Raw genomic sequence first — 26,644 nt, forward strand, 5'->3', positions numbered from 1 at the left:
CCGTCATTTTAAATACATCTCGGCCTCAACCATGGCACCTATATGTAATAGCCACCTCTTTCCCTCCTCCTTTATGGATTCCACGTTCTCTTTGTGGGAAAAGAAGGGTCTGAAACGCTTTGAGGATCTTTTCATTAATAATGTGTTTGCAAACTTTTCTGAATTATCCTCGTCATTCAGCCTGCCTCCGTCTCACCTATTCCGTTTCTTTCAAGTTAGGCATTGTGTCTCCTCCCTATTCGCTGGTTTTCCCTCCTTACCTACAAAGTCTGCATGGGAAGAGGTGTGCAAGCTGAATCCTAATAAGGGTGGCATTATTTCATGGATATATGCAACGATCTGGTCACAGGACGATTCTTACAATATCAAAACCATTAGTGCTTGGGAGGAGGAACTGGGCCTGGAGCTTGAGGATGATTACTGGGGCAGAGCGTTAGATAATATACGTACCACCACGTCCTGTGCTAGACTTAGTTTCATACAATTTAAAGTGGTCCATAGAGCTCACTTCTCTAGGAGTAAACTGTCTAAAATATATCCCAATGTTCCTGACATGTGTGGAAAAATGCAAACTTTCACCCTGTAACCTCAGTCGTATGTTTGCACTCTGTCCCAAATTGCAGAACTTTTGTGGCTCTTTCTTCTAAACTATGTCTGACGTTCTTAAAATCAAATTACATGTCTGTCCTTTAATTGCCATCTTTGGTGTTCCATCTCAGCGTCAACCTCTGAACCATAAAGAAGCTAGTGTTATGGCCTTTGCATCGTTACTTGCTCGGCGCAGAATACTGTTGTCTTGGACCTCTCCACAACCCCCCTCTATATCAGTCTGGCTTAAAGATTTAATCTTCTTTTTAAAACTTGAACAAATCAAGTACATCATCAGAGGCAGGGGTGACTCATTTTTGGCAAAATGGTCACAATTTATTACCTACTTCAATGATGTACGCACCCTGGTGGTGGATTGAGGAGAGGTAGACAGATCATCTTACCCCCTTTTTTTGTTGTTGTTGATCTTCTGAAGCATTTCTTAGTTAACTTGGATTTGTGCTTTGGGTCGTTATAGTGCTGGAAGGTGACAGTTTTCTTCATCAAAGAATGGCCAAGATACAGCCTCCGATCCTATTTTGGGTTGCCAGTTATGACATCATAACTTTTGAAGACATATGAATATCAAAATTATATTCAATCACTTTTGTGCGGCTCTGTCCATTGATCATCTGAGCCAATGTTAGTAAGATTTTGACAAAATTTTAATGAGCATTCGTGAAAAAAACTGAATACTGTACATTTCAAAAGAGTGAGTACTGTAATGGGTGGAGTCTTAATGTAAGATATGAACTGTGATCAATATGAGGAGAGTAATCTCTAAGAGTTCAACAATTATAACCATTTGAAAAGTGCATTTTTTTTAACTACTGGTGGCGCTATAGAGTTGCTCCTAGAGACCCCATAATTGATCAAGATACTATTCATGGTCATATCTATGAGTGTGCCAAATTTAATATAGAGCTGCCATAGACTCCCATTGTGGAATAATATTATTATTAATAATAATAATAATAATAATAATAGGGAAACTAACTGAAACTAAGGGAAACTACGCAGCTTCGGTGCTTGGCCCATAATAAAGTAAGTCCTACAGCAAGATCTTTATTAGGGGTTAGAATAACTACATTGATGACAGGTGTATGATAATTATGTTTGAACATGAGTTTGATTGGTGTGATTTGGTTAATTCTGAGTCACATGCCCCATTATAGAAGGATGTGCACACTTGTGTACTATTTTTATTTATTTTTCACTTGAATTTTGTTGGTTGCTAGATCACATTAAAAGGTGGAAAAAGATCTGACGATCAGTTTTAACAGGGGTGTCTTGACATTTTCTATCCACTGTAGACATGATGAAATTTGAGGACATCTTTACCTCCATGAGTGCATAGCTTCTGATGAGGACAACATTTGGATGAGGACTGTAGACACTTCCCTTAATCAGAAAGCAGTTATTAAGCCTGAAGTGTCAGTGCTACAAAGCTTGAATTGTTATTACAGACGCAGGAAGGTTTCAGGAAATAGGGTGCTCATGTATCACATGCATCACACCATAGGATTATTATTTTGTCAGTTAGCCTGAATGTAGCTCAGAATTAAACCTCACAACCACAGTACAATAAATTGCAACCACTAGACCACAACACTGTCTTATTTTTTATGAAGTTCCAGCAGATAATTTCTTACTCTCTACATATGGGTCCTGAACATGTCTAAAGACCTTGACACTGTCACAGACACATTTTTGTTTGTCAAATATTTTCCACACATTCCCAGATCTCAGGGACATATAGAAGGCGACATGTAAATTAAGTAGCTATTTTACCTCCCTCCCCATCGCTGTAATAAGCATAATGGGGGGGAAGCCCCACACACACATCTGCACAATTCAGATGTCATGCAAAAACATGTGGAAGCTGTCAAGATGTACACATTTACATCTGCATGTCATTAAAGATTTGTGTGATTCTGTGTAGAAATAGAAGCGAGTGCAGTGCAACAGCATGTGCATCCAGAGTGGAGGAACGAACAGTAACAATTCCCACAGATCAACCGTCGACCATGTGCGCAGTGAGAATCTGGGCTGTGACCATTGCAGCACCTTCCTAAACTGTTGAGAGAGCTGCTAAGAGCAGAGAGACACATTCAAAAGTTAATACCAACAGTACTACCTGAAACATTTCCTCATGTGCTGATGTGATACATAGTTACATTGTTTTCATATTAGATTATATTTCCTACTTCAATTAAGGTACCATAAATAAAAAAATCATCACAGATCACATTCGATAAATTTATCCTTAAAGTAAATTGAACAAAATGATCAAGTGCTTAGTACAAAATCATTTTATGTGTTCATGATTTCTTGCTTTCAGAGTGAATCATTGACTATGTTTACATGGACAGCAGTAATCTAATTATTGACCGTACTCTGAGTAAGATAATAATGATTATAATAGTGATTAAGGTGTTTACATGAGTCGCTTTTAGAATACTCCTGTCATGTTCCCGTTTTACATGTTTTAGAACATAATTAGATTAACGGCACACGTCATTACGTCACCGCGCCACGCCGTCCGACTCCCTCCAGAATTTCACGTATCAACATACAGTTTTGGGTGTTTTTATTTTTTTTTTTTATGAACGCTTTAAGTGCAGTTAATTATTTGTCGTGCTATACGTGCTAATAGACAACTGCTTGAAGCCGTGGGCTGCGTCCCAAACCGCGTACTTACCGTCTATATAGTAGCCAAGATACATGTATTTTTCCCCACTACAGGCCTATAGTAGGCAAATATGCAGTTTGGGACGCAGCCGAACTCTCTTGTTCGCCGTGAAATGTTGAGCACTGCCGTGTGCTCTCACATGTTCATAATGTGATTAAGGGGTTTACATGTCTGTAATACTCATCGATAATGCGACTAAAACAGGAATACTCCACCTGTCTTAATCCGATTAGTGTTTACTTCGAGTATGACCTTAATCAGATTAAGGTCATTAACAATTGCTGTTTACATGCTAGTTTCTTAATCACAGTATCGTCTTAATGGGGTTAAGAGTGGATTATTGTTGTCCATGTAAACACACTGATTGACCTTTTGGTATATCTTTATAAGGCTACCTGTAGTCCTTTTTGATCAATGCTTTTTTGAAAGAGGTTGGTTTGTTTGTCTAGTTTAAAAAATGAGGTTAGTTTGTCTAGTTGAACATTTATGTGAACTGCCGTTTTAAAGCCTTAATCAGTTCTCAGTCCATTAACAGAAACTGCTTGCATTTTTTGAGGGAAAAACAACAATAATGCAATTTATTTAAATTTCACCTTTCCATGCTCTACAAAGACCATACATGTTCACACATCATATTCTTACTGGAGTTGGGCAATAAATGCAATAAAAAACTTTTCTATAAAAATGTCTACATTCGATGTTACTTTCACACTGCCGTCTAGGATCCTGAAAAGGCAACATACTATACAGAATGGGCTTGTTCCAAAACCAAATTTATTTACTTAGAATTTATTCAATATTCCAGACTTTCAGATGAAAAGTAAGATATTTTAGTAACCTGGAACTGCAAGTTATAACAAATGATCAAAGAAACAAACACACAAATTAAGTGTAGATATTGTGCTCCTTTATTTTGTGTGCTATAATTGATGGTATGGTGCCGTTTGACTACTGAGTGATATGTTCTGTCTTACATCTCTGGCAAGTTCTAAATTCAGAACATCACACATTATATCTGTGTACTTGGTTTGTATAGTTTGCATTCTTTATCCAACTAGATTTAGATGCTACAAATGAAGAGCAACAAAGTTGTTACTTTGAATATTTACTATACAGTACATAGAGGTTACTGAAGTCAGAGTGTAGAAAAACAAACAGCAGTGAGTTCAATCTTTAGCATTAAGACCGTGCTGTGTGAGGTTGACTTTTAATCACTTATCATCTGAAAGGGGCAGTAATGTAAACTATTGATACAGAATCTTACTAAAAGCTGTATCTGCACATCATCCTTGCAAGCAAAATAATAAAAAAAAATAAGAGAGACAGTACAGAGGTTTCAGACCAACACCAATGTGACTGGCATGCAAGACTATAACACCACTTCTATAATATAACACCGATTCCAATAATACACTCAGTGCTTTACCTACAGTGAAAATGGCCGACTCAAAAAGCAACTGAAGGCACAGAGGTCAATAGGAAGTGTGTATGTAAAGGTGCACTCAAATGGTTTTTCTGTTTGTTTTAACTTATACATATACAGTCATGTGGAAAAAATAAGCACACCTCATGGAAATTGTTGGCTTTTTATTTATTTATTCATTTCCTATTTGGACAAGCAAACATTTGATTGTCTTTGAAACAGTGCCTATTAATAAAGTTGATACACTATCAAATGACATAAAATTGACATTTTGTTGTCATTTTCACAATTTAAATGAACAAAAACCAGATCAGTCGCATGGAGAAAGTACGTACACGCCATAAAATTAGAATCAGGTGTTGAAGATTGGGTGCCAGTGAGCAGAACCTGCTTAGGAAGTGCAAGTGGAACCTGTTTTATATATACACATCTCATATCTAGTGTCTGGAGTTCCCTTTGCTATTGAGGTGTGTGGCGTCATCATGCCAAGAAAGAGTTCTCTAAGGCCTTCAGAAAAAAAAAAAAGGTTGTGAATGCCTATGAGTCTGGCAAGGGATTTAAAAAGATCTCCAAATTATGTGAAATGCGTCATTCCACTGTAGGGAAAATAATCTACAAGTGACGCAGATTTCAAATGACAGCCAATTTGTCCATGACTGTCTGTCCCAGCAAATTCAGCCCAAGAGCAGACCGTCTGCTGCAAAAAGAAGTCTCCAAGAAGCCCAAACGTTCTTCATAGAACCTGCTAGTGTCTTGCAACTGTTGGTGTCCAAGTGCATGCATCTACAATCAGAAATGTACAAATTTGATCTGCATGGGAGGCGTGCCAGGAAAAAGCCTTTGCTGTCTAAAAAGAACATTAAAGCAAGATTACAGTTCGTCAGTGATTATATATGCAAAGACGAGGTCTTTTGGAATAATGTGCTGTGGACAGACAAATCAAAGATAGAGTTGTTTGGTCACAGTAACAGCAGACATGTTTGGCACAGACCAAAGACAGCTTTTCAAGAGATACTAACTGTGAAGCATAGTGGTGGAAATGTTATGGTTTGGGGTTGCTTCACTGCCTCAGGGACTGGACAGCTTGCATTCATCGATTCAACTATGAATTCTGCATCATATCAAAGAGTGCTTGAAGATAATTTGAGGCCATCTGTACAAAAGTTGAAGCTGAACCAAAAGTGGACCTTTCAACAGGATAATGATCCTAAGCACACCAGCAAATCCACCAAGGAATGGCTCAACAAGAAGAAACGGGGGGTTATGGAATGGCCGAGTCAAAGCCCGGATTTGAATCCCACTGAAATGTTGTGGGGGGGATTTGAAACAGGCAGTACATGCAAGAAAACCCTATTGCAACTAAAAGAATATTGCATGGGACAGTGGTCAAAAATTCCAGCAAGTCACTGTCAGAGACTGGTGGACAATTATGCAAAATGGCTACAGGAAGTTATTTCTGCTAAAGGGGGCAATACTAGCTTCTGAGGCTAAGCAAGGGTGTACTTACTTTTTCCACAGAAGAATATCAGAATGCTGTTAGATGAGTGATTGAAAGCTATTTTTCCTTGTGATTTTGTTCAAGTAGATCCACTTCATTAATAGGCACTATTTCAAATATCATCAAATGTTTGCTTGTCCAAAAAAAAGCCAGCAATTTCCAGAGGGTGCACTTATTTTGTTCATATGACTAGATTTAGATGCTTTACTGATGCTGTAAAAGTTCACGTGCATAATGAGACTCTAACCTAATTGAATATGTATGGCAGACTTTGGGGTGTCCTGTTGGTTTGACTTTCACTGCATCTTTGCATACTGATCTGAGTACAATAGAATACAATCTCTCAGCTACTGAAACCCAGATCAGAGCAGCATCTAATGGTATACATCAGTGTATATCCAGTATAGACAGCCAACACATCCATTAGCAGAAAAAAAGTTCAATTAACATTTCAGAGAAGCTCAACCATGTAAAATGACATTTGAATCCACAAAAAAAAAAAAAAAAAAAAAAAAAAAAAGACGTGTCAAAGCATCAGTGCATAATGCTTTGTTAATTGGTAATTACTTATAACAAGTTCAAATGAACAATTCAGATGCCACATCTAGAAATAACAGCTATGATCAGGGTAGTGTCTAAACATGTACACTTAGTGTGAAATAATACAGCATAGTTATATCAGGTGCAAATCTCACTTTGTAACAAGTGTTACAGGCAAATAAAATAAAAATAACCGAGGCATCTTGTGCCAGCCTATATTACTGTCAGTCTTGGTCCTTTTGATGCATATGCGATATACAGTACAGTACATAGATGCTGTTTGGTTACAAATCAGATGTTCTTTCATGGGCTGTTGAATGCCATATATTTCTAGGACATCGGCAGATGCTTCTGCAGGACTCGACAAAATCTCTCACAAGATCAAGCAGCCACTCCTCTTTTTCCTCTTCCGGACTTGCAGCGCTGCCCTTGTGGCCATTTCAAACACTTCCCTCACACCATCCTTGGTCTTGGCTGAGCACTCCAGGTAACCGAAGGCACTAATACGGTTGGCCATGTCACGGCCTTCCTCTGGCTTAACAGGCTCCTGCAATCAGGGCATAACAAGTACAGGCGAGATGTTCAAGGACGTTTTTCTCTACAACATTTATAAATGTTTTGCGCATGGAGTGATTTTGGAAATTAACATGTTGTGGCCTGAAATGCATAAACTTAATGCATTAAGGATCTTGTTTGAGACTGGCTACAGTATTGCTTAAACAAAATCACACACACACAACCAAAATTATGTTTAATCTTTATTGTTTTGAGGGAATTAGAGCTAATATAATCTGTTGACTCATAAGATTCTTATTAGGATTATAGGCTAGGCATTGCATAGCCTAGTCAACTAATACACTGCTGTAGGAATCTGCTGAATAGCACACGGTGGAAAAACCAGAAAAGGCAGATGGTAAAGAAAGCAGGATAAAATGTACCTTGCTAGTCTGAAAATATTTCAGAGTAGATGAAACCAGTTCTACAGTAAGACTACACAGAAGTCTTTAAAAAATATATATATATATTTTGCTTTATTGGAACTTTAGCACTTTGAGATCACTTTGTATGAAGTGTAGAATGGTGTGCTACAATTTAAAAAAAAAAAAAATCCCACTCCTGCTTGCTCCTGAAGGAATTTCTCCTTTCTTCAGAGTTAAATAAAAACCCCTTGCACTGGGTCATAGTGAACTCGGTCATGATCAGCACTGTGCAAAAGACTGCATTCGCTAGCCAAGCCCACTCAGCTAGTTTAGAGACTGGTGCATACCAGGTCACCAAGGCAGCATTTAACTAGTTTTTACTATGGCAAAATGACTATTCTGCTACTTTTTGAGTTACTAGTAAAAATAAAGAATTGTGCAACCTCGAACGTGGGCTTAATTTAGGTCTAGTGCTACAGCAGAGTAGCCAGCCACAATAAATCCTCCTGTGAAAAAAGTACATCATTGAGCAGTGTACACACTTATTGCATCAGCCACTGACTCCTAGGTTTGGCAGGCAGCCAGCAGTCCTAGTGCAATATGTGCTTGAAAGAAGTCAAATGATGTTCATGCTTCACAAAGCAACAATAATACCATCACCTAAGTGCTTTTTAATGGGGCTACTTTAAGCCATGATGAGGCCCACATGCAGGGAACCTACCTGTTTCATCTTGGCCAGCTCTCTCCGAGTGTGGTCATCATTCCGCAGGTCTTTCTTATTCCCCACCAAAATAATTGGAACATTGGGGCAAAAGTGTTTCACCTCTGGCGTCCACTTCTCTGGAATATTCTCTGAAGAAATGAACACGCGTACGCGATTTATAAGCATGAGAACAATAATTCACTCATTAAGACTTTAATACAATTTCTGTCATGATCATTAATAGATATTAAATTATAACTCTACCACTATTAAAGTTTCTCATGTTTATCACACCAACGGGACATATACTCATGGCTTCTGTGACTTACAGTACTTATGAAAATGACCTGCTCTTAATAAAAAAAATAAAATAAAAAAAAGCCATCTTGGCAAGTGAAAATATTTTGAATATAGTCCAATATAGCTACTATAAACATTACAATAAACCAAATAGATAAATAAAACTTTCTATACATTTTTCCAAGATAATAATCTTTTTATTCTGGCAGCTAAGGCTTCTAATTTTAAGTATTTATTTCTAGAAAGAAGCAAAATTAGCTGCCCACAGACTAGCCTGAAATGAACAAAAGCATCTAAATACAGGATAAATGACAGTACATTTGATTCCACAATAAGATACATTACATAAATCTGCACATATTCAAGATAGTTCACTTGCCAAGACAATTTTCTGTACATAGGGTCTTAATATGACGCTAACAATTATGAATGTAGTGTTAAAGAAACACTAGACTTCTATGGGTACGTGCCTAAATGCAACTCCACAATGTGACGTACGGTCAGGTGCATATGAATTTGGGCAGTGACCATTTTCATAATTTTGCCTCTACACCACCACAATGGATTTGAAATGAAGCAATCAAGATATGATTGTGTGAAGTGTAGACTTTTAGCTTTAATTCAAGGGGTTTAACATAAACAAATATTGGATTAACTGCTCAGGTTTACAGCCATTTTCGAGTAACTGGACAAACTAACAATCAGAAATATTAGGATTATTTTTAATACTGAATACTGAAATCTGGAACCCATGGACATCACCAAATGCTGAGTTTTTTCCCTTGAGATGCGTTGCCAGGCCTTTACTACAGTTGCCTTCAGCTGCTGTTTGTTTGTGGGTCTTTCTGCCTTCAGTTTCTGCCTTTTTCCACTTACTAAGCGGGTTGAGGTCATAATACATATAATTAAGAAGCTCTTGGGTTGCTTTCACTGTATGTTTTGAATCACTATCCATCTGTATGTTGAAGTGCCATCCTTTCAGTTTGGCAGCATTTGAGTGAATCTGAGTAGAAAGTATAGGTCTATACGCTTCAGAATTCATCCTGCTACTTACAGCAATCACATCATCAATAAACACCAGTGACCCAGTTCCACTGGCAGCCATACATGCCCATTTCATAACACCTCCTCCACATATTTGACAGATGATGATGTATGTTTTGGAACATGAGCCCTTCCTTTCCTTCTCCATACTCTTCTCTGCCCAGTATTCTGGTACAAGTTAATCTTGCATCAGAACTGGTCAGAGGGTTTTTTTTTTTTTAAAAAAACAAAACCTAATACAACCATTTTGTTCTTGAGCATTACCAGTGATTTCTTTTTAAGAAATGTACCAAATTGTTGATTTGGCCATTCCTAAGGTTTCTGGTCTCTCTCAGATAGGTCCGTCTTATTTTTATCCTAATGATAGCCTCCTTCACTTGCAGCGATACCTCTTTGGACCGCATATTAAGAGTTCCCATGAACAGCTACCAAATGCAAATTCAGTGCTGTCAAATTCAGTCACAATTACTTTTAAGCCTGTGAAAATAAAGGGACTCTGTTTTAAAAAAAAAAAAAAAAAAAAAAAGGCTGTAATTCCTAAATAGTTAATGCAATATTTTTGTTAAACTCCTGCTCAAAGTCTACACTTCAATCACATCTTGATTGCTTCATTTCAAATCCATTGTGGTGGTCTACAGAGGCAAAATTAAACACTCTGTCCAAATACTTATGGACCCAACTGTATATTCATACTATAAACAGTCACAGAACAAAATCAACACAAGGTTCAAGTATCCCACCATTTTAGGAAAAATTGGTGAAGAGTAAAACCATTATGATCCACAACAGATTTGATAAATAGTTTTTTTTGTTTCCAGAAAAGTCATCAGCTCTATGGTGACTCACTAAACCAAGTCAGAGCTTAGACTTCCTGCTATTCACCCAGACAGACAGAATTTGACAAATATGTGTTTCAGCTCCGATAAGAGGGAGAAAATGCGTATTTAGATGATCCACGAGAGTACTTGTACAATTAAGATGTTCACCATAAATCTAATACAGCATTAGCACACAGCCGGAACTGCCATGAAAAACCTGCACATGACTCAGCTGAGGAACTTGTACATTAACCCTAGCTGAAGGGGAAAAACAAAACTCGAAGGCAGGGATTCCATACATGCCCAAAGCAGAAAACAAGAATCTGATGACCTGTATGTGAGATACTTTTATAGATAAATCATACCTAAACTGTCAGGACTGTCGATGGAGAAGCACATAAGGATGACATCTGTATCTGGGTAGGAAAGTGGTCTCAATCGGTCATAGTCCTCCTGACCTGCTGTGTCCCACAGTGCCAGCTCCACCTGTCAGTCAAACATAAAGGAGCCATGGTGAAGACCAACAACATAGCAGAGTGAAACCTACACTGCCACGGGTTCTCTGAATTCCTTTCATTTTGATCATAGGTGGTGTTTATAGTGACAGCATACTTTGGCATTCTGATAAAGACTCAAACGCGAGGAAAGGTGTGACATTTCTAGTATGAACAGATCCGAACGAAAGCAGTTAACTGGAAATATTTCCAAGTGCTTAGGTCTAAGACGTCTGCCGTCATACTTGCAGATAGGAAACATGTCCACTAGGGGGCACAAAATGAAAAATGGATGAACCAAAAGCAAAAGTCAGCTATGCATGTACTGTAAGCCAAGAACTTCTGAAGCTGTAGAAAGACAAAACTAATTGATATTCCAAAATATTTATAGATGCTGACAAGCTGAGCTCTCAACCCTTCTTTCTCCTTCCTCTCTCCCATCACTGCACATCAGCACTTTGTTTGCTTAGTGCTCATTATAACGCCAACTCAGATTTATGCTGGACCTGCAGTAAGAATAATGAGTTGTATTGAACAGAAAAGCAGTCTTTACTGTCTATTAACGCTGTGCAGGACCATGAGACACCGCATTTATGCAATTTATGAAAGATGGTCAATTTCAAAGTCTTAAAGTAGTTGGAAAAAATAAATAAATAAAAAGTTTAGTTTCACATCATTTACAGATGACTCATTTTAATAATATTGTACTGTCTTTACCCTAACACAATTAGGGCTAGAGAGGAAAAAAAAAAATCGTTCACATGTCTGAAACAGCTGAAAATTTTCCATGAATTGGTCCCATGACTACCCTGTACCTCTAATTTTTGAGGGGAAAAAAATCCCAAAGATTCGTTTTCAAATGACGCAGTTTAACTGATTTGAATTCTTCTACTTGTCAAGTTTGAGAATTAAAATGTTAAACACTAGTCACTTTTCATAATGTTTTTTTGGAATCGTCACAAGCTTTTGTCAAAATGCAGTGTTAGATGCTTTGTTGTTAGAACTACATTGTTTGTAGTCATTGATGCTTTTGTGACTGCTGGTTCAGGTGTGCTTGTGAACACTGATTGCATTCATGGACTCTGTTAAGTGTTGGGACATACCAGTCCACAGACTGGTTGACTCTGCCAGGAGGTTGAGACCTGGCCATAGATACACCCAGAGGTGCCACCATCTATGGTTTAGGACATGCCTGAAAACTATGCTTTTCTTTTTTCTCAGCCAAAGCAACAGTTAGACCAAATGCAAAGTGCATAGCTGTATCTTGGTTGTGTTAATAGTATTTACCTGCTTACCAAATAATAATTATTATTATTTTTAATCTAATGATGTTTGCATGTAGAAACTATCTTTGTGTTGAAAGTTCTTTGGTTTCTTCCTAACATAATGACAAATGGACTTTATATTTGTGCAATCTTATATTTTTATCTCAGGGAAACAGGACATGGTTAAAGGCAACAAGATGTTCTAATGAAAAGTTGTTTTTTTTTTGAGAATGGATGATTAGAAGAATCAAACTGTTCCCTTGTGGGTAAAACCTTAATAGGAGCACTGAGACTTTGCAAAGCTGAGTCATCCTTTGGGAGGAAACTCCTGGGACTGACATAGGAGCAGCTTCAACCATCCATATCCTAATCTTATTCTTGATAAGGACAACCATAAAACTTCAGACCGTGGATGAGCTTTTTTTTTTGGTAGGCATTGTGTACACTGTACAGACACTGTAAGCTGGTTACTGAAACAGATATAGGACACCTCTTTTTCTGCTATGTGCACAAGCTTCAGCACCAAACATTAAAAGGGTAGCGATAGGGAAAAGGAGCTATTTTTAGAGACAGCGTGGAGGAAGAGTATACAATGCTTCGGTTTGGCCAGAGGGATTTAGGCTGAGATCAGAGTTTGTTGGAGTTTGGGAATGTTCTAGATCTCATGTATGCTTGCTCTCAAGCAGGGTAGATTCTGTGGAGCTTGGCCACACACCAAGAATGAAAGAGGCAAAAGGAGACTCCAGTGTGCCACTCTCCTAAATGTACAGACAAAATCTTATTCAGCAGAAACAGCACCTCGAACCACAGCTCTCTCACACGCACACACAGGAAGTGAATTGACCTGTTTATCAACCCATGAGGGCCACTGGGAGGGGGAATATCCACACATCCATATTTCCAAATCAAGCCAGGAAACAAGCAAGTACAGCCATTTCCTGTTATGGCCATTCTTTGCCTGGCCTTAGCACTAGCCAGGGTAAGACTAGCAGTATCAGTGTCCACTAATGGTGGAATATGACTAATGACTGACCACTGACCACTGACCAACACCTCAAGTCTGCTGGGAACTTCAAGCATTGTTCAGGATTTGCAGCTCGGTGCTATGTGCTCCAAATGCCTTTATGTAAGGATCTCACTAAAATCACAAACTCCGCTCTTAGATTTGGAGAAAATTTAAAAATTGCACCAATACGAAAAAGAAAGATTTGCCATTATCTGGATGTTATGGCCTACAGAAGTCAGTTCTCATCACACCCCTCCTAATGTACAGGATTGTTTAACCAGGTAATCTGTTTTGTGGCAATCCCTGAAGTATATGAACATAAAATTAATGAGTTATAATTCAAACATTACGAACCCAGAACCATAACAAAAGCTAGCCAACAATTTCAGAGGAAGTCATACATACCAAATATTTACTCATTCATTTCTGCTTCAATCTAGAACATGGCAGTGTGTCATATTGAATACTGATGGACAGATTTCAAAAAGAGAACACTATTTGTATTTGGTTGTCCTGCTCAAGTCTTGCAGGGCCAGATGTGATCTCAAACAAGAATACACGTCTTAGTTAACCATCCTTTTAAAAGACTTGACTTGCTCAAGGTGCTGCCTCCGCAGATGTTAAAAGGGGCATGGACTTACAGGAAATCAGGGCAGTGAAGCCAGTGGGTATGGCTTGTTTTAGTTTGACCAGATGGGTATTCTTGTTCGAGATCCTGTCTAGTCCTGCAGTAGCTTTAATTACCTGGCAAAACTCACCACTACACAAAATGACAAGCTAATACACACCAACCTGTTTGCCATCCACCTCAATGTCAGCAATGTAGTTCTCAAACACAGTTGGCACGTAGACTTCAGGGAACTGATCTTTACTGAACACTATTAGTAGACAGGTCTTTCCACATGCTCCGTCTCCCACGATCACCAGCTTTTTCCTTATGGCTGCCATTCCTAGAAGGGCAAGAACAACATATTACATGTTCGTATAAGCAGATTTCACCAGGTACAATCATAAAAATGGACAGACTTTCATTTTCCGTCCCATGTTGGAGTCCAGACGAACGGTTGGAACAGATGTATACCAATATAAACAGAAGGTTGAAGCTAAAGCATTATGCAAATCACTCCCATTATAGACTACGCAGTACAATGTGCAAAATGTCCTGCCACTTAAAACTAATGATTCTCTAATGCCCGCAGTCTTTGCTGATGAGACCAGGAATCCGCGTGCTACAGAACATCTGAGCATTTCTGCACTTTCTACACACTGAAGCCTACAGCTGTATTTGTGATTCTACGGAGCATTTAAAGAACCACCTTGCCTGTGTTTAAGATTGACAGCATTTTCATGAGCACTGATGTGTGTGGGAAGAAGATGCACAGTCACAATGAGCACCAGTAAAGAAACACTTAAGTCACCCACTCACTACTGCTTCCTAAGATCTGAACACATGCAAACACACACACAAAATTTAAAAATCACTAGTCACTTGTGTGACCAAAATGCACTGTATACAATGCTTCATCCACCCACAAATGCAGGTTTTGTTTCCGTCCAACAGAAAGGGAGCAAGTAATGAAAATCTTCCACGCTGCACTGGAAATAAACACAACGAAGAGGCACAGTCTCTGTACTACTGGTTCTCAGCTCACCATGCACTCCCACAGATTTAAGTTTACAGCACAATTGGATTCAGTTTAAAATCAAAATGAGTTCCATAACATGCATTTCCTAAAAAAGAAAACAAAGTAGACAGATTTTGAGATACTCAATAAAATGCTTGTTCTTCACCCTTGACAGCTAACTGATAAAGCACAGGGTTATCAAGATGGACCAGAAAGCATAACCTTATCAGTGTGAATCACATCAAAACATTAGCCAGATGCAGCTCTGAACCACTGTATGACTTACATCAGTCAGAAAAACAACTTGTGAATACACAGATGCTTATCAGAGCAATGAGAATATAACTGACAACGGCTCTTCGAAGGCTTCAACACCGAACACCCTACACGTTTCAAACCAGCAATTTTATGAAGTGTGAAAAATGTGCAGCTCAGTTTTGACTTATGAAAAACTTTTGAGTTTTTGAATTATGCATTTCTTCAGCTGCGCTGTATGGGGCTTTCGTTGCCTTATTTTGCGCTTCAGAATGCGCCACTCATTCTCAATCTGAGACAGGTCAGGACTGCAGGTAGGCCATGCTAGAACCCGCACCCTCTGCTTACGCAACCATGTGCTTTGTAATCCGGGCAGAATGTGGTTTGGTGTTGTCCTGCTCTAGATGGCAGCATATGTTGCTCCAAAATGGGTACATATCTTTCTGCATTAATGGTGCCCTCACAGATGTGAAAGTTACCCATGCCATGGGCACTGACATGCCCCCATACCATGACAGATGCTGGCCTTTGGACCTGACGCTGATAACAGCTTGGATGGTCTTTTTCCTCTTTGGCCCGGAGAACACGACGGCTGTTTTGTCCAAATACTATTTGAAATGTTGACTCGTCAGACCACAAAACACGATTTCACTGTGCCACTGTCCATCTCAGATGAGACCGAACCCAGAGAAGTTGGCAGCGTTTCTGGACAGTGTTGATATATGGCTTGTGCTCTGCATAGTAAAGCCTTAATTTGCATATGTGGATGCAGCAGCAAATATTGTTGACTGAAAGGATTACCAAAATATTCCTGAGCTCATGTTAGGATATCCATTACAGACTTATCATAAGTCTTGACTTTATTTTTCTCTCTCTCACTTTGTGCTTTTTGTGTAATCTGGGAGAAATGTCTGCTGTCTGCGTTTAACACGCTGGCCACTAACGTGGCTCAATTCGAGTAATATTTGTATGTGTAGCTTGAGCGATTGTCTAACCTCCTGTTGTCTCTCAGTATTGGATTCTCACAGTGTTTAATATTGTTTTTGCTTAACTAAGATGGATTACATCACTGATATGTGCTATATGTTAATGTGTTTTGATTATTCTGGCCTCCATTGTTATTTTTTTTCAAGAAACTTCAAGAAACAATTCATTCATGCAACGTGAGATTCTCGTGCAGTCTATTGTCATTATTGTTGGGCTTCTAAACGATTTAGCTGTGTTTTTTTTTTATTTTTTATTTTTTTAAAGTTTTTAGACAATGACGTCTGAGGGATCGGCGATCACGCGCATTCAGAAGTGGTTTTCGGCCTTGCCCTTTACGCACCGAGATTTGACCGGATTCCTTGAATCTTTTTATTATTATATCAAGCACTGTAGAAGGTGAAAGGCCCCAAAATCCTACTGATTTGTCTTTAGGGAATGTTGTTCTCAAAGTGTTGGATATTGGCGAGCCTCAACCCATCCTTGCTCTTGAAGGACTAGGTCTTTTTTGGAGGCTCCTTATACACCATGATTAGCCGATTGCCTCACCTGTTTCATGTCACCTTCTTATTTCAAACACGTCACACTGCTATTAGTCCTAAATTGCCCCAGTTCCAACTTTTTTGGAACAGGTTGCATGCATCAATTTAAAAAAAAAAAAAAAAAAAAAAAAAAAAAAAAAAAAAAAAAAAAAAACCTATGCAGTTGATTAGGTAAAACATCAAATACCTTGTCTTTAAACATTTTTTTTTTTTTTTTAAATACAAGTCAAAGTACAGTTACAAATCACTCCTCTTTGTTTTTATTAGCATTTTCCCTACTGTCCCAACTTTTTCAGAATTGGGGTTGTAGATCGAGACCCCTACGCTTCCAAAAGCCAATAAACGTACAGTCTGTACAATTTTGTTTCTGGAAATGATTAACCGTTTACGATCATGTCCAGTTGTTGGATTATACTGGTTTCATAAAACACTTTAGACATATGAAAATCCTGCAGTTGGTTTATCACGTATGCTTTTGGTTTGTGAACAAGGCTAAAACAAAAACAAAAACAGTTTTACCATTCTTAAAATGTTTTAGTAATCCATCTTGAACTGATGTTTTATTCTATGTTTCTTCTGCATTGCCAGATGGTATTGTAGAATTTAAGATTTTTCATTAATATAGATTTGTTGCTCAAATTCGTTATGCAGGAAACAAAACAAGCACACAGATTTGGGAGTTCCCCATCATTTCCCTGAATCTGTCAAATGACAGTGTATCTGGAAATACATTCTACACAGTTCACCCACGTACGGCAGACTTTCGTTTGAGTCATTCCAAATATTTCACTTCTGTTTGACAAAAAAACCTGTAAGAGTTTCAGAACAAGCCAGTTATTCAGGTCTGAAAGGAAAACACGAGGCATTTTTCAAAATAACCTTGCCACATCATACTTATAGGAACAGTATTTCTGTATTGCTTTCCCCACTGTTTAATATCAAATTAAATCACACAGTTCCCTCAAAAACTATTGGAACTGCAAGGCCAATTGATTTAGCTGTAGCCTGGACATTTAAGGTTTGAGATCAAAAGATGAACATGAGAAGAGATTAGAATTTCAGCTTTTATTTCCTCGTATGTATATATAGATGTAGATGTGTTAAAGGACATAGAACACAGCACAACACCCAATATATAACCCTGAGCATCTACTCTTGGTTTTAGCCTTCAGAAATCACCCGTGAAGACTGCATTTGTTGTTAGGACTTGTTCAATGTCCTGGCTATGTTGAGTTCAAAATATTAATACGTTGAAATTTAATTACCTTTTACAAAATTTGCACCCATAATGGTGTATTAACAGATTCATTTTTAGTTCAGTTCAATTAGCTTTCTATAGCACATTAAAACCACAGACATGGCCACAAAAAAGCTTTTACAGTAATCAGGATGGAGAAAGACAGATGACGGTGGCAAGGAAAAACTCCCTGAAACCACACGAGGCTCCAGAGAAACCCCGCCTCTTCTTGGTGTCACTAGAGCGTGGGAATTTACAGTCGAGAGTGAAGGCACAAGTACTAGGCTAAATGTTGAAAGGATGTACAGTATGCGCTGTCCTGGGATGAACAAAGCATAATCTTCATGATTTCAGCAGCAGTTCTTGGGTACAAGTCTACAGTAACCAGGTGAGATTATCCAGTGAAGTATGGGTGTGCATGGGCATAAAATGCTTTTGGGAAGTGCAAATATGTAGGGTGTCCACATGGACCAGCAGGGAAATTGCTTATTTCCAGCTCCAGGCAGCACACTAGAATGCCAGTTGTACAAATTTCTCAAGATTCCCCTATATTCACTGGGAGCAGACCATGTAATGGGACAAATCAATATGTCCAACTGAATATTGCAAGCAAAGCAAGCTGGATCTGTAATTCTTGCGAGTATGGATTTGTTGTACATAACGCTCAGACAAATTCATATTTAACAAATTAACTGCAAATTGCTTTGCAAGTAAAGTTTGTATTGGTTGTCTCTGCCCTGTTTCCCATGACCTAAACCTAGATATAATACAGCATTCTGGGTTTAGCTTGCCTACAGTGACACAAACAATAATCTTTATTACATGGAGCAGTTTTGAACTTTGAACATTCCCTTGTACCATAGAACAATGAGTGTCATACTGCACAGCTTTTGGGAAACACAGCCTTGGGCTCTGGGAGGGAGATCTTTAATAATCCGTTCCGATTACCTTAATTCTTCAAATGAGTTATTCTTGGACACAGTTTTACAACAGATCAAATGTATACAGTTGAGTCTAAATATTTGCATAACCTTGCTTTAAATATGATCAAATCATTTATAAAAGAGAAGTTAGGTTTTACATCCATTATCTGTACCACTTTTCCTACACTGGGTCATGAGTAGCCGGGAGGCTATATCCCATGGAACTTGGGGTACAGGGCGGGGACAGCCCTGGACGGGTTCAACCCATCGCAAGGGACAATCACACACAGTTAGTTACACACCCTTTCACACATTGGCAATGTGTTTACAGCACGTCTTTGGACAAGGGGAGGAACCTGGAGTGCCTGGAGGAAACTCCCGAAGCTCTGGGAGAACATGCAAGCTCTGCGCTCACAGGGTGGAGGCGTGACTTGAACCCCCAACCCTGGAGGTGCGAGGCAAATGTGCTAGCCACTAAGCCACCACCTCGATGTCACTTATTATAAGTAACAGACATGATCAGAACATGCATGAAAAACAAATTATGTTCCTAAAGTTTATATAAATAAGGACACTCCCCACACCCAAATTTCAGTTGTCTGTTGAATCTAGTATATGAAATATTATTTAAACGTATTAGACATTTCAACTGGCAGCAAAACACTTTTTGGCTTACTAATAAAAGATACCATCTGACATGAACTTAAGCCACATTATAATATGGATGTTTAAAGACAAAATTTCTTTAAATGATCATGGATTACACATTTTACAGAAACTAGAAGTACATTGTTTTCAACTATAATTGCTACAAATTACTTCACATGCTGTACAACGCCTACAAGAACCAGGAGTAGAGAATCACTGGAATCAACTCAATCTGGATGCTGTGTAGCCATGATTTTTCTATTGTTTTTGTCCAGACTGACCCTATCTAGACTGATACTATTTATCTCAGCTGGTCAGGGTGTGTGCATTAGATCAGTGGTTCCCAAACCTGCTCATGGAGTACCCCTGCTGTGTTTATTTTGACCCCCCCCCCCCCCCGCTGCTACATTTCACCTGATCCTACTATCTCCCAATTAACAATGCCTTCCTGATTCAACATAGGACAGGAAAAGAAAGCACTAACAGGCCTTCTGAACAAAATAGTTCACAGCTTGTCTACAGAGGCAAACCCAGGGCTGTGTCCTGAACGAGTGTGTGGTTGCTTTTCCATTGCTTCAGTCTAACCACAGGTTATAGGCAAGTGATTTGAGTAAAATACTACTAAAGATTCAAACAAACAATTTTGAAGTGATACTGGAATCTCTCATTTGATGGTAAAATGTTGCCACATTTCTATCTCAGTAAAGCATTGCAATACTTCAATATTTAGTGAAAATAAATTAAAGCAAACTTATGTAATGGCTGCCCATGTGTGCAAACAGTGAAGGGTGCGAATACTTTAATCCTTAGTATAAACACAGAAGTGCTTGCGTGAAAACTTCACCTGACTTTTAAGTAGTTGTCCATTTTCTGTTGCGCTATACTCTACACTAGAATTCTACCAAAATTGTTTGTGCTAGTGGAGGAGTGATTCCAGTCGCAGGCATTAATCATGACGTCCGTGTTGCTGCGTTTTAACAATCGATGATCTAGGGTAAAGGGCAGGAGCACACTGGGAACCAATGAATAAGAGTTTCTTTACAAGGTACTTTGTAGTATTTGATTACAAAGAACCCAGAGACTGCCAAGAGTCAGATACAAGACTTGTGTAGTGGAGGGAACAGACCCTGCAATGGAAAATATGTATAGCAATGTCTACTTGCTCGCAAGGATTTAATGATGCCACATAACTCAATTAATGGCCACTCCAAATATTCTCAATATTCTTTGTAGTTTCAGTTTAATACCCTTTTGAGACAAAACAAATAAAAGTTAATTGTTTGACAAGATTGGCTGGGTTTTAATTACAACTGCATGACAGTAAATACAACTTGTATGTAAAAGATCCCATCTAATAAACTACTATGGATGTGCGTGTGGTCCCCTCTGAAAGTATTGGAACAGCAAGGGCAATTATTTTATTTTTGCTATACATTGAAGACATTTGGGTTTGAGATCAAAAGAAGAATTAGTGATAGATCAGACTTTCAGCTTTCATTTCCTGATATTCACATCTAGACATGTTAAACAACTTAAAACATTGCACTATTGGTGGCAGACCACCCAGTATTTTGGTGTACAAAAGTATAGGAAGTTATTCTTAATGTAAATAACACTTAATATTGGGTTGCATATCCCTTGCTTGCAATAACTGCATCAAGCCTGCCTCACTGACATCACCAAACTGTTGCATTCTTCTTTTGTGATGCTTTTCCAGGCTTTTACTGCAACTTCTTTCAGTTATTCGTGTGTGTGTGTGTGTGGGGGGGTGTTCCTCCTTCAGTCTCCTCTTCAGGAGGTGAAATGCATACTCAGCTGGGTTAAGGTCTGGTGATTGACATGGCCAGTCTAAAACCTTCCACCCCCCCACCCCCCCGATGAAGTCCTTAGTTGTGTTGGCAGTGTGTTTTAGATCATTGTCTTGCTGTATGACAAGTTCCTCCAAATTAATTTGGATGCGTATCTCTGCAAGTTGACAAAGTTTCTGTAGATTTCTGAATTCATTCTGAGTTACATCAATGAAGAGTAGTGAGCCTGTTCCAGAAGCAGCCATGCAAACCCAAGCTATGACACTACCTCCACCACGCTTGCCTGATGAGCTTGTATGTTTTGGATCATGAGCGGATCCTTTCTTTTTCCACACTTTGGCCTTTATGTCGCTTTGGTAGAGGTTAATCTTGGTTCCAGAACTTTTGTACCATCACCACTGCCCTGTGGACGTTGTTGGTGATGTCACTGACTGTTCTCTTGGGGTTTTCTTCACAGCTCTCACAATGTTTCCACCATCAACTGCTGTTGTTTTTCTTGGCTGACCTGCTCGATGGTTTCTTGCTTTTCAGGACATTCCAAATTGCAGTACTGGCTATGCCCAATGTTTGTGCCATCTTTGATCAATTTTCTCAGATTTAAAGTGGCTTGGTTTTCTCCTATAGACAACTCTTGTCTTCATGTTGGTTTATTCTTGTTAACAAACAAATACTGGCTTCACAGACAAAACCCAGGGTTCAATGAAGACATTCAGAGTGCTTAACTATTTAAATAATCAATCGAACATTGCACCCCTGGGTAACAAAAAACCTCACAGTCACGTTAAAATATCTTTCATTACTTGAAAAATACAAACAAAAAGGTGTCATGTTCCATGTTGTTTAACATACCTAGATGGAAATACCAGGAAATGAAAACTGTACTGCTGATCTATTGTCTCATTTATTTATTTATTTTTATAACTCAAACCCAAATATCTTCAGGGTATAGCAAAAACAAAAGAATTGGCCTTGCTGTTCACAGTGCTTTCAGAGGGAACTATATGTCTACCACAATATACCCAAGTTGAAATTGAGCCTTTCAGCTAGGGCTGAAGTTAGGGCCAGTTATCATCTGTCCACGGGCCACATTTAGCCCTGGGGGCAGACTTCGGAAACTCCTGGATGAAACAAACACTGATTGAAAGAGACTAAGACACAGTACTGCTCAAAGAACTTTAGGCTTCTGTGGATGTTTGCGAACTTATTTCACTTGTTATTTTCATCCAAGCTCAACAGGTCCTTGTGTGTTCCCAATACGTGTCCAGCGTTCATAAATAAGGACATTTTTCACAATTCCTTGTCTGGAACTGGCTCCAGGTTAGAGTTACATAATTATTCCACAGTGTAGGGCTTGGAGGACAGCTCCATGTAAATAAACTGCTCTGAGGCGATGAGTGTTATTGAAAATTAGGACTTCAAACTAAACACAGCCAAACAGAATTTAACAATATGTGGCTGTCAGGTCAATAGTAAATTAGGAGCGCTTATCAGGTCAATAGTTTGGAAGTTGACCTAGTTTTTCCTCTTCCTCATGGCTTAGGGAGCTAGCTGGTTGTGGGGCCTACTCCTCTACAACGACAAAAACAAACAGTCTATTCAGTGTTTCCAGTTCAGTGACCGCCCGTGTCTCAAACTGATTCATAACATATCATTTTCAAATCTTTGCTTTATTGCAGTGAGGGAGTTATCATCATCATCATCATCATCTCGAGTACTTGTGTGACTCGACGCAAGTTAGTTGTTAGAGGCAGTCCAAAACAACGCCCTGTGACTGCGACAGGTTAGACCACGTTTGCAGTAAACAAACCCTCTCCTAACTACATTGTGCCGGAAAAAAACATCTACCTCAAAGCGAATGTTTGTTTAGACTACACCCACAATCGACAGCAATGGCATTGTAAATGATTAAAAGTACATTCGCTAGGTTAAGATCAAACAAGCAGATCCTTGTTTAAGGCACAGGGACGAGGCGGTAACGTTAAACTCCCAAACTGTCTCTCCACGCTGTGGTTTTAGGTGAAGTTGTTTTCCCTTACCTCACCCTGAAACATTAGCGTCCAGGGAAACTGACTGGTAGAATGAACAGGTGGTACAGAATTAACAGGTTAACAGGATATCGCCCAACTCTACTCATTACCGAAGACTAATTACAGCGAAAAGAGAATAGACGGACGGACGAAGCAACCAATGAGCTTTCAGATGACCAAAGGACACTTTCAGATCAGCGCGCGACCACATAGCTACTGCCACACACCACCGCCTTTCCCAAAAAAAAATAAAAAAATAAAATAAAACCTTATTCCCAAACAACATCCTCAAGTTCCATAGATATTTTAAATCTGGTTCCTCAAACTCATAAAAGTGAATAAAAAAAGATGTACCTTATATCTGACGTTTCGTGATGTTCTACTGTACGATACACTTCTCCCTGCCCAAGTTTCGTCGCAGAGGACCACTGAATATCTGGACTCTGCTCTATTGCTAAGAAACGAAGCTGACAAACACTTGCCCCGCCCACATCATGAAAAAAAGGACTTACTTGTCTAAAATCCCTATTGGCTGAGGAGGCGGTTCAGCCGTTAGGAATTTTTCAGCCCCGCCTCCTCGGCCGCTGATAATAATGACATCATTCCTTACCGAAGGCAAGATGAAGCTTCCTGAAGTAATGAAGCTTTCATTTGCAACTGTTTCGGAAAAGCTTTTCAGCACAGTGCAAGCTAGTGGCATCTGGTGGCAAAAAGATGGAGTGCACATAGTAATTTACTGCATGCTAGGGAAGGCTGAAACGGGTTTTTTTTTTGGTGTTCCAGCTAACAAATGTGTACCAATGCTAGGAAAGCGCTTTAAAATAAACAAACAAACAAATAAAAATATATAACTGGTATCACTGAATAATGCTTTGTAAAGAAAAAACGATGCACTTTATCATACTTTTATTATAGGTTACATCTATTTATAGTAACTAAAACACACGTAAACCTATTCATTTTTATTTAACCCAGCCCTAGCCCATACCTTATAACTTCATAAGTGAGGGTTTAACTGAACTGTTTGGCATGAGGGATTGTGCTTGTTGATTTTGTCAGTGAGACTATTAATACCAGGTGCAATGTGGTTTAGTGGTTAGCCTCACACCTCCAGGCTTGGGAGTTCGCTTACCGTCGCGGTAATCTTACATGTTCTCCTCGTCCTACGAGGGTTTCTTCCGGGTACTTCGGTTTCCTCCCCCAGTCCAAGGACATGCATGGTAGTCTGATTGGCATGTCCAAAGTGTCCGTAGTGTATGAATGGGTGTGTGATTGGTGCCCTGCAATGATTTTGTACCCCGCCCTGCGCCCTGATGCTCCCTGGGATAGGCTCCAGGTTCCCTGTAGGATAAGCAGTATAGAAGATGTATGGATGGATTATTACTACCTCTTCGTTATTAATTCCTATACATAGACAGCCATGAGAGTTTTTTCCCCCTGAACTTCAGAACACTTTATCTTTTCAGGTTGAATAACTATAAAACATCTTTATATCAGTAATTCAATCACAACGCTACTTCAGTTTCCAAAGTAGTCATGTGGTTATGTGCTGAAACGAAGCTTCTGTCGTCACTGGTCATGTGTTTATGGCAGTTTGACTCTACCTGATACGTGTTTTGATGCTCTTATTTCTGAGGAAACTGAGAATTAAACAGGAGGCCAGACCAAAAGATTAAACAGACCACACACCGATGTATACTTCACTAATAGACACCAATGCTCCCCCCCTTAAAAAAAACAAAACAAAACAAACACCAGTCTTTTTAACTTTTTAACTGGAAATAGGTTAAAAAAAAACAAAACATGAATAGTGTTCATTTTCCCCAGTGAGTAGGATTTTTTTTTTAAATTCAGAACGAAAATGGACCAAAGAAAGCTCAACATGCTGACACTATTAGCTATTGAGTCAGAGCTTGTTACAGAGCTGAACTTTGCACAGATTTTCAGCATTAATTTGAGGGTATTTACATCCAAATTGGTGTAGGAATCACATTTGACATGTGGTCTCCCACTTTTTAAAAGACCAGAAGTAATTGGACAAAAAATTATTGGAATAAATTAAATAGTCATTTTTAATACTTGGTTGCAAATTCTTTGTAGTCAATGACTGCCTGAAGTCTGGACCTTATAGACATCACCAGGCTCTGGGTTTCTTTCCTGTTATTCCTCTACCAGATCTTTACTGCCTTAAGTTCCTGGTTGTTCTTGAGAATTTTGCCCTCAGTTTTTCCTGATGCCAAAATGCATGTTCAGTTAGATTCCTGATCAGTTCAGTTGGATTCAGGTCAGGTGACTGACTTGACCATTGCAGAACATTCCACTTCTTTTATATAAAAAAAGTCTTGTGTTGCTTCAGGTCATTGTCCATCTGCACTATGAAGCACCATCCATTGAGTTTTTGGTTGAAGTATTGGCTGAATCTGAGAAGATAATATAGCCCTATACAGTTCAGAATTCTTCCTGCTGCCTTTGTCATCAGTCCCATCATCAATAACTACAAGGGAACCTGTTGTACTGGCCGCCATACATGCCCACGCCATAAGATGAGGTGGTATGCTTTGGATCATGAGCAGTTCCTTCCCTTCTCTTACATATCTCTTGAAATCAGTTCTAAACATTTTATCTGCTTACTTGTAAGTGAAATAATGAAGGAATAAGAAATAGAAATAGACTACATTTCCCATGCTTGTAAACACAATAGTAAACTCCAGAGGCCATGGCTTCAGCTCCCGCCAAATACAGAAGGGACAAAGTGGAAGATCTGCTGCCCACCAGAACAACTCACCAAAGGTTGCAGTTTAGAACTGTGATCAGAGCATTTAAATTAAACAACCTGTCAGTATGAGGTTCAGTGAATGACTGAAGCACTGCTTCTTTTTCACCATTTCAAACTGGACATGTTAGGTCATTAACCTCAGTCTCCTGGAAAGAAAAAAATTAAGAATACTTTCCCCCTTTTTTTGTTGTCAGATTGCAATGATGAATAACATAAATGTAACCGTTTAACCCTCCTATTATGTTATGGGTCAATTGGACCCAATTCCACATTTGAGATGTCTGAAATACTGATTAATCTCTTTTTCTCTTTGAAATGACTTTCCTCATTTGGGGTCATGAACTTATATGCAAATATTACTTCTTATGCCTTGTCTCAGACAAGCCATAATAAAGGTTTACTGTTTTAAGCTGTTCTTTGCTGTTTGTGTGTGTATTTAAACTGTGGAAGTCATTTTGACATAATGGATGTGACCCAACATAATAGGAGGGTTAAACACATGGGTTTATTTAACCTGTTGACACACGA

General features: G+C 38.9%; 2 protein-coding genes across 3 annotated transcripts in view; one reads left to right on the top strand and one right to left on the bottom strand.

Annotated features, from left to right (window-relative positions):
* Positions 1 to 4,597, top strand: part of mov10a (Mov10 RISC complex RNA helicase a) — a 19,087-nt gene extending 14,490 nt beyond the window's left edge. The window contains exon 22 of the mRNA XM_017479562.3: positions 2,531 to 4,597. Within this exon, the coding sequence (XP_017335051.1) occupies positions 2,531 to 2,589 (59 nt within the window). The 3' untranslated portion in view covers positions 2,590 to 4,597. The remainder of the gene's footprint in view (positions 1 to 2,530) is intronic.
* rhoca (ras homolog family member Ca) lies at positions 4,166 to 23,847 on the bottom strand. 2 transcript variants are annotated; one of them, XM_017479560.3, is made up of 5 exons: positions 23,695 to 23,847; positions 14,084 to 14,241; positions 10,892 to 11,012; positions 8,383 to 8,513; positions 4,166 to 7,288 (listed from the first exon to the last, which is right to left on the bottom strand). In XM_017479560.3, the coding sequence occupies exons 2-5, from the start codon at positions 14,237 to 14,239 to the stop codon at positions 7,115 to 7,117; spliced, it is 582 nt and encodes a 193-aa protein (XP_017335049.1). In that variant the 5' UTR covers positions 14,240 to 14,241; positions 23,695 to 23,847; the 3' UTR covers positions 4,166 to 7,114. The 2 variants fall into 2 exon arrangements, with proteins under 2 accessions (XP_017335049.1, XP_017335050.1); XM_017479561.3 differs by lacking the exon at positions 23,695 to 23,847 and adding an exon at positions 23,350 to 23,471.
* Positions 23,848 to 26,644: the final 2,797 nt, after the last annotated feature.

Source organism: Ictalurus punctatus, chromosome 11 (genome assembly GCF_001660625.3).
Source record: "Ictalurus punctatus breed USDA103 chromosome 11, Coco_2.0, whole genome shotgun sequence".
Lineage (NCBI taxonomy): Eukaryota > Metazoa > Chordata > Actinopteri > Siluriformes > Ictaluridae > Ictalurus > Ictalurus punctatus.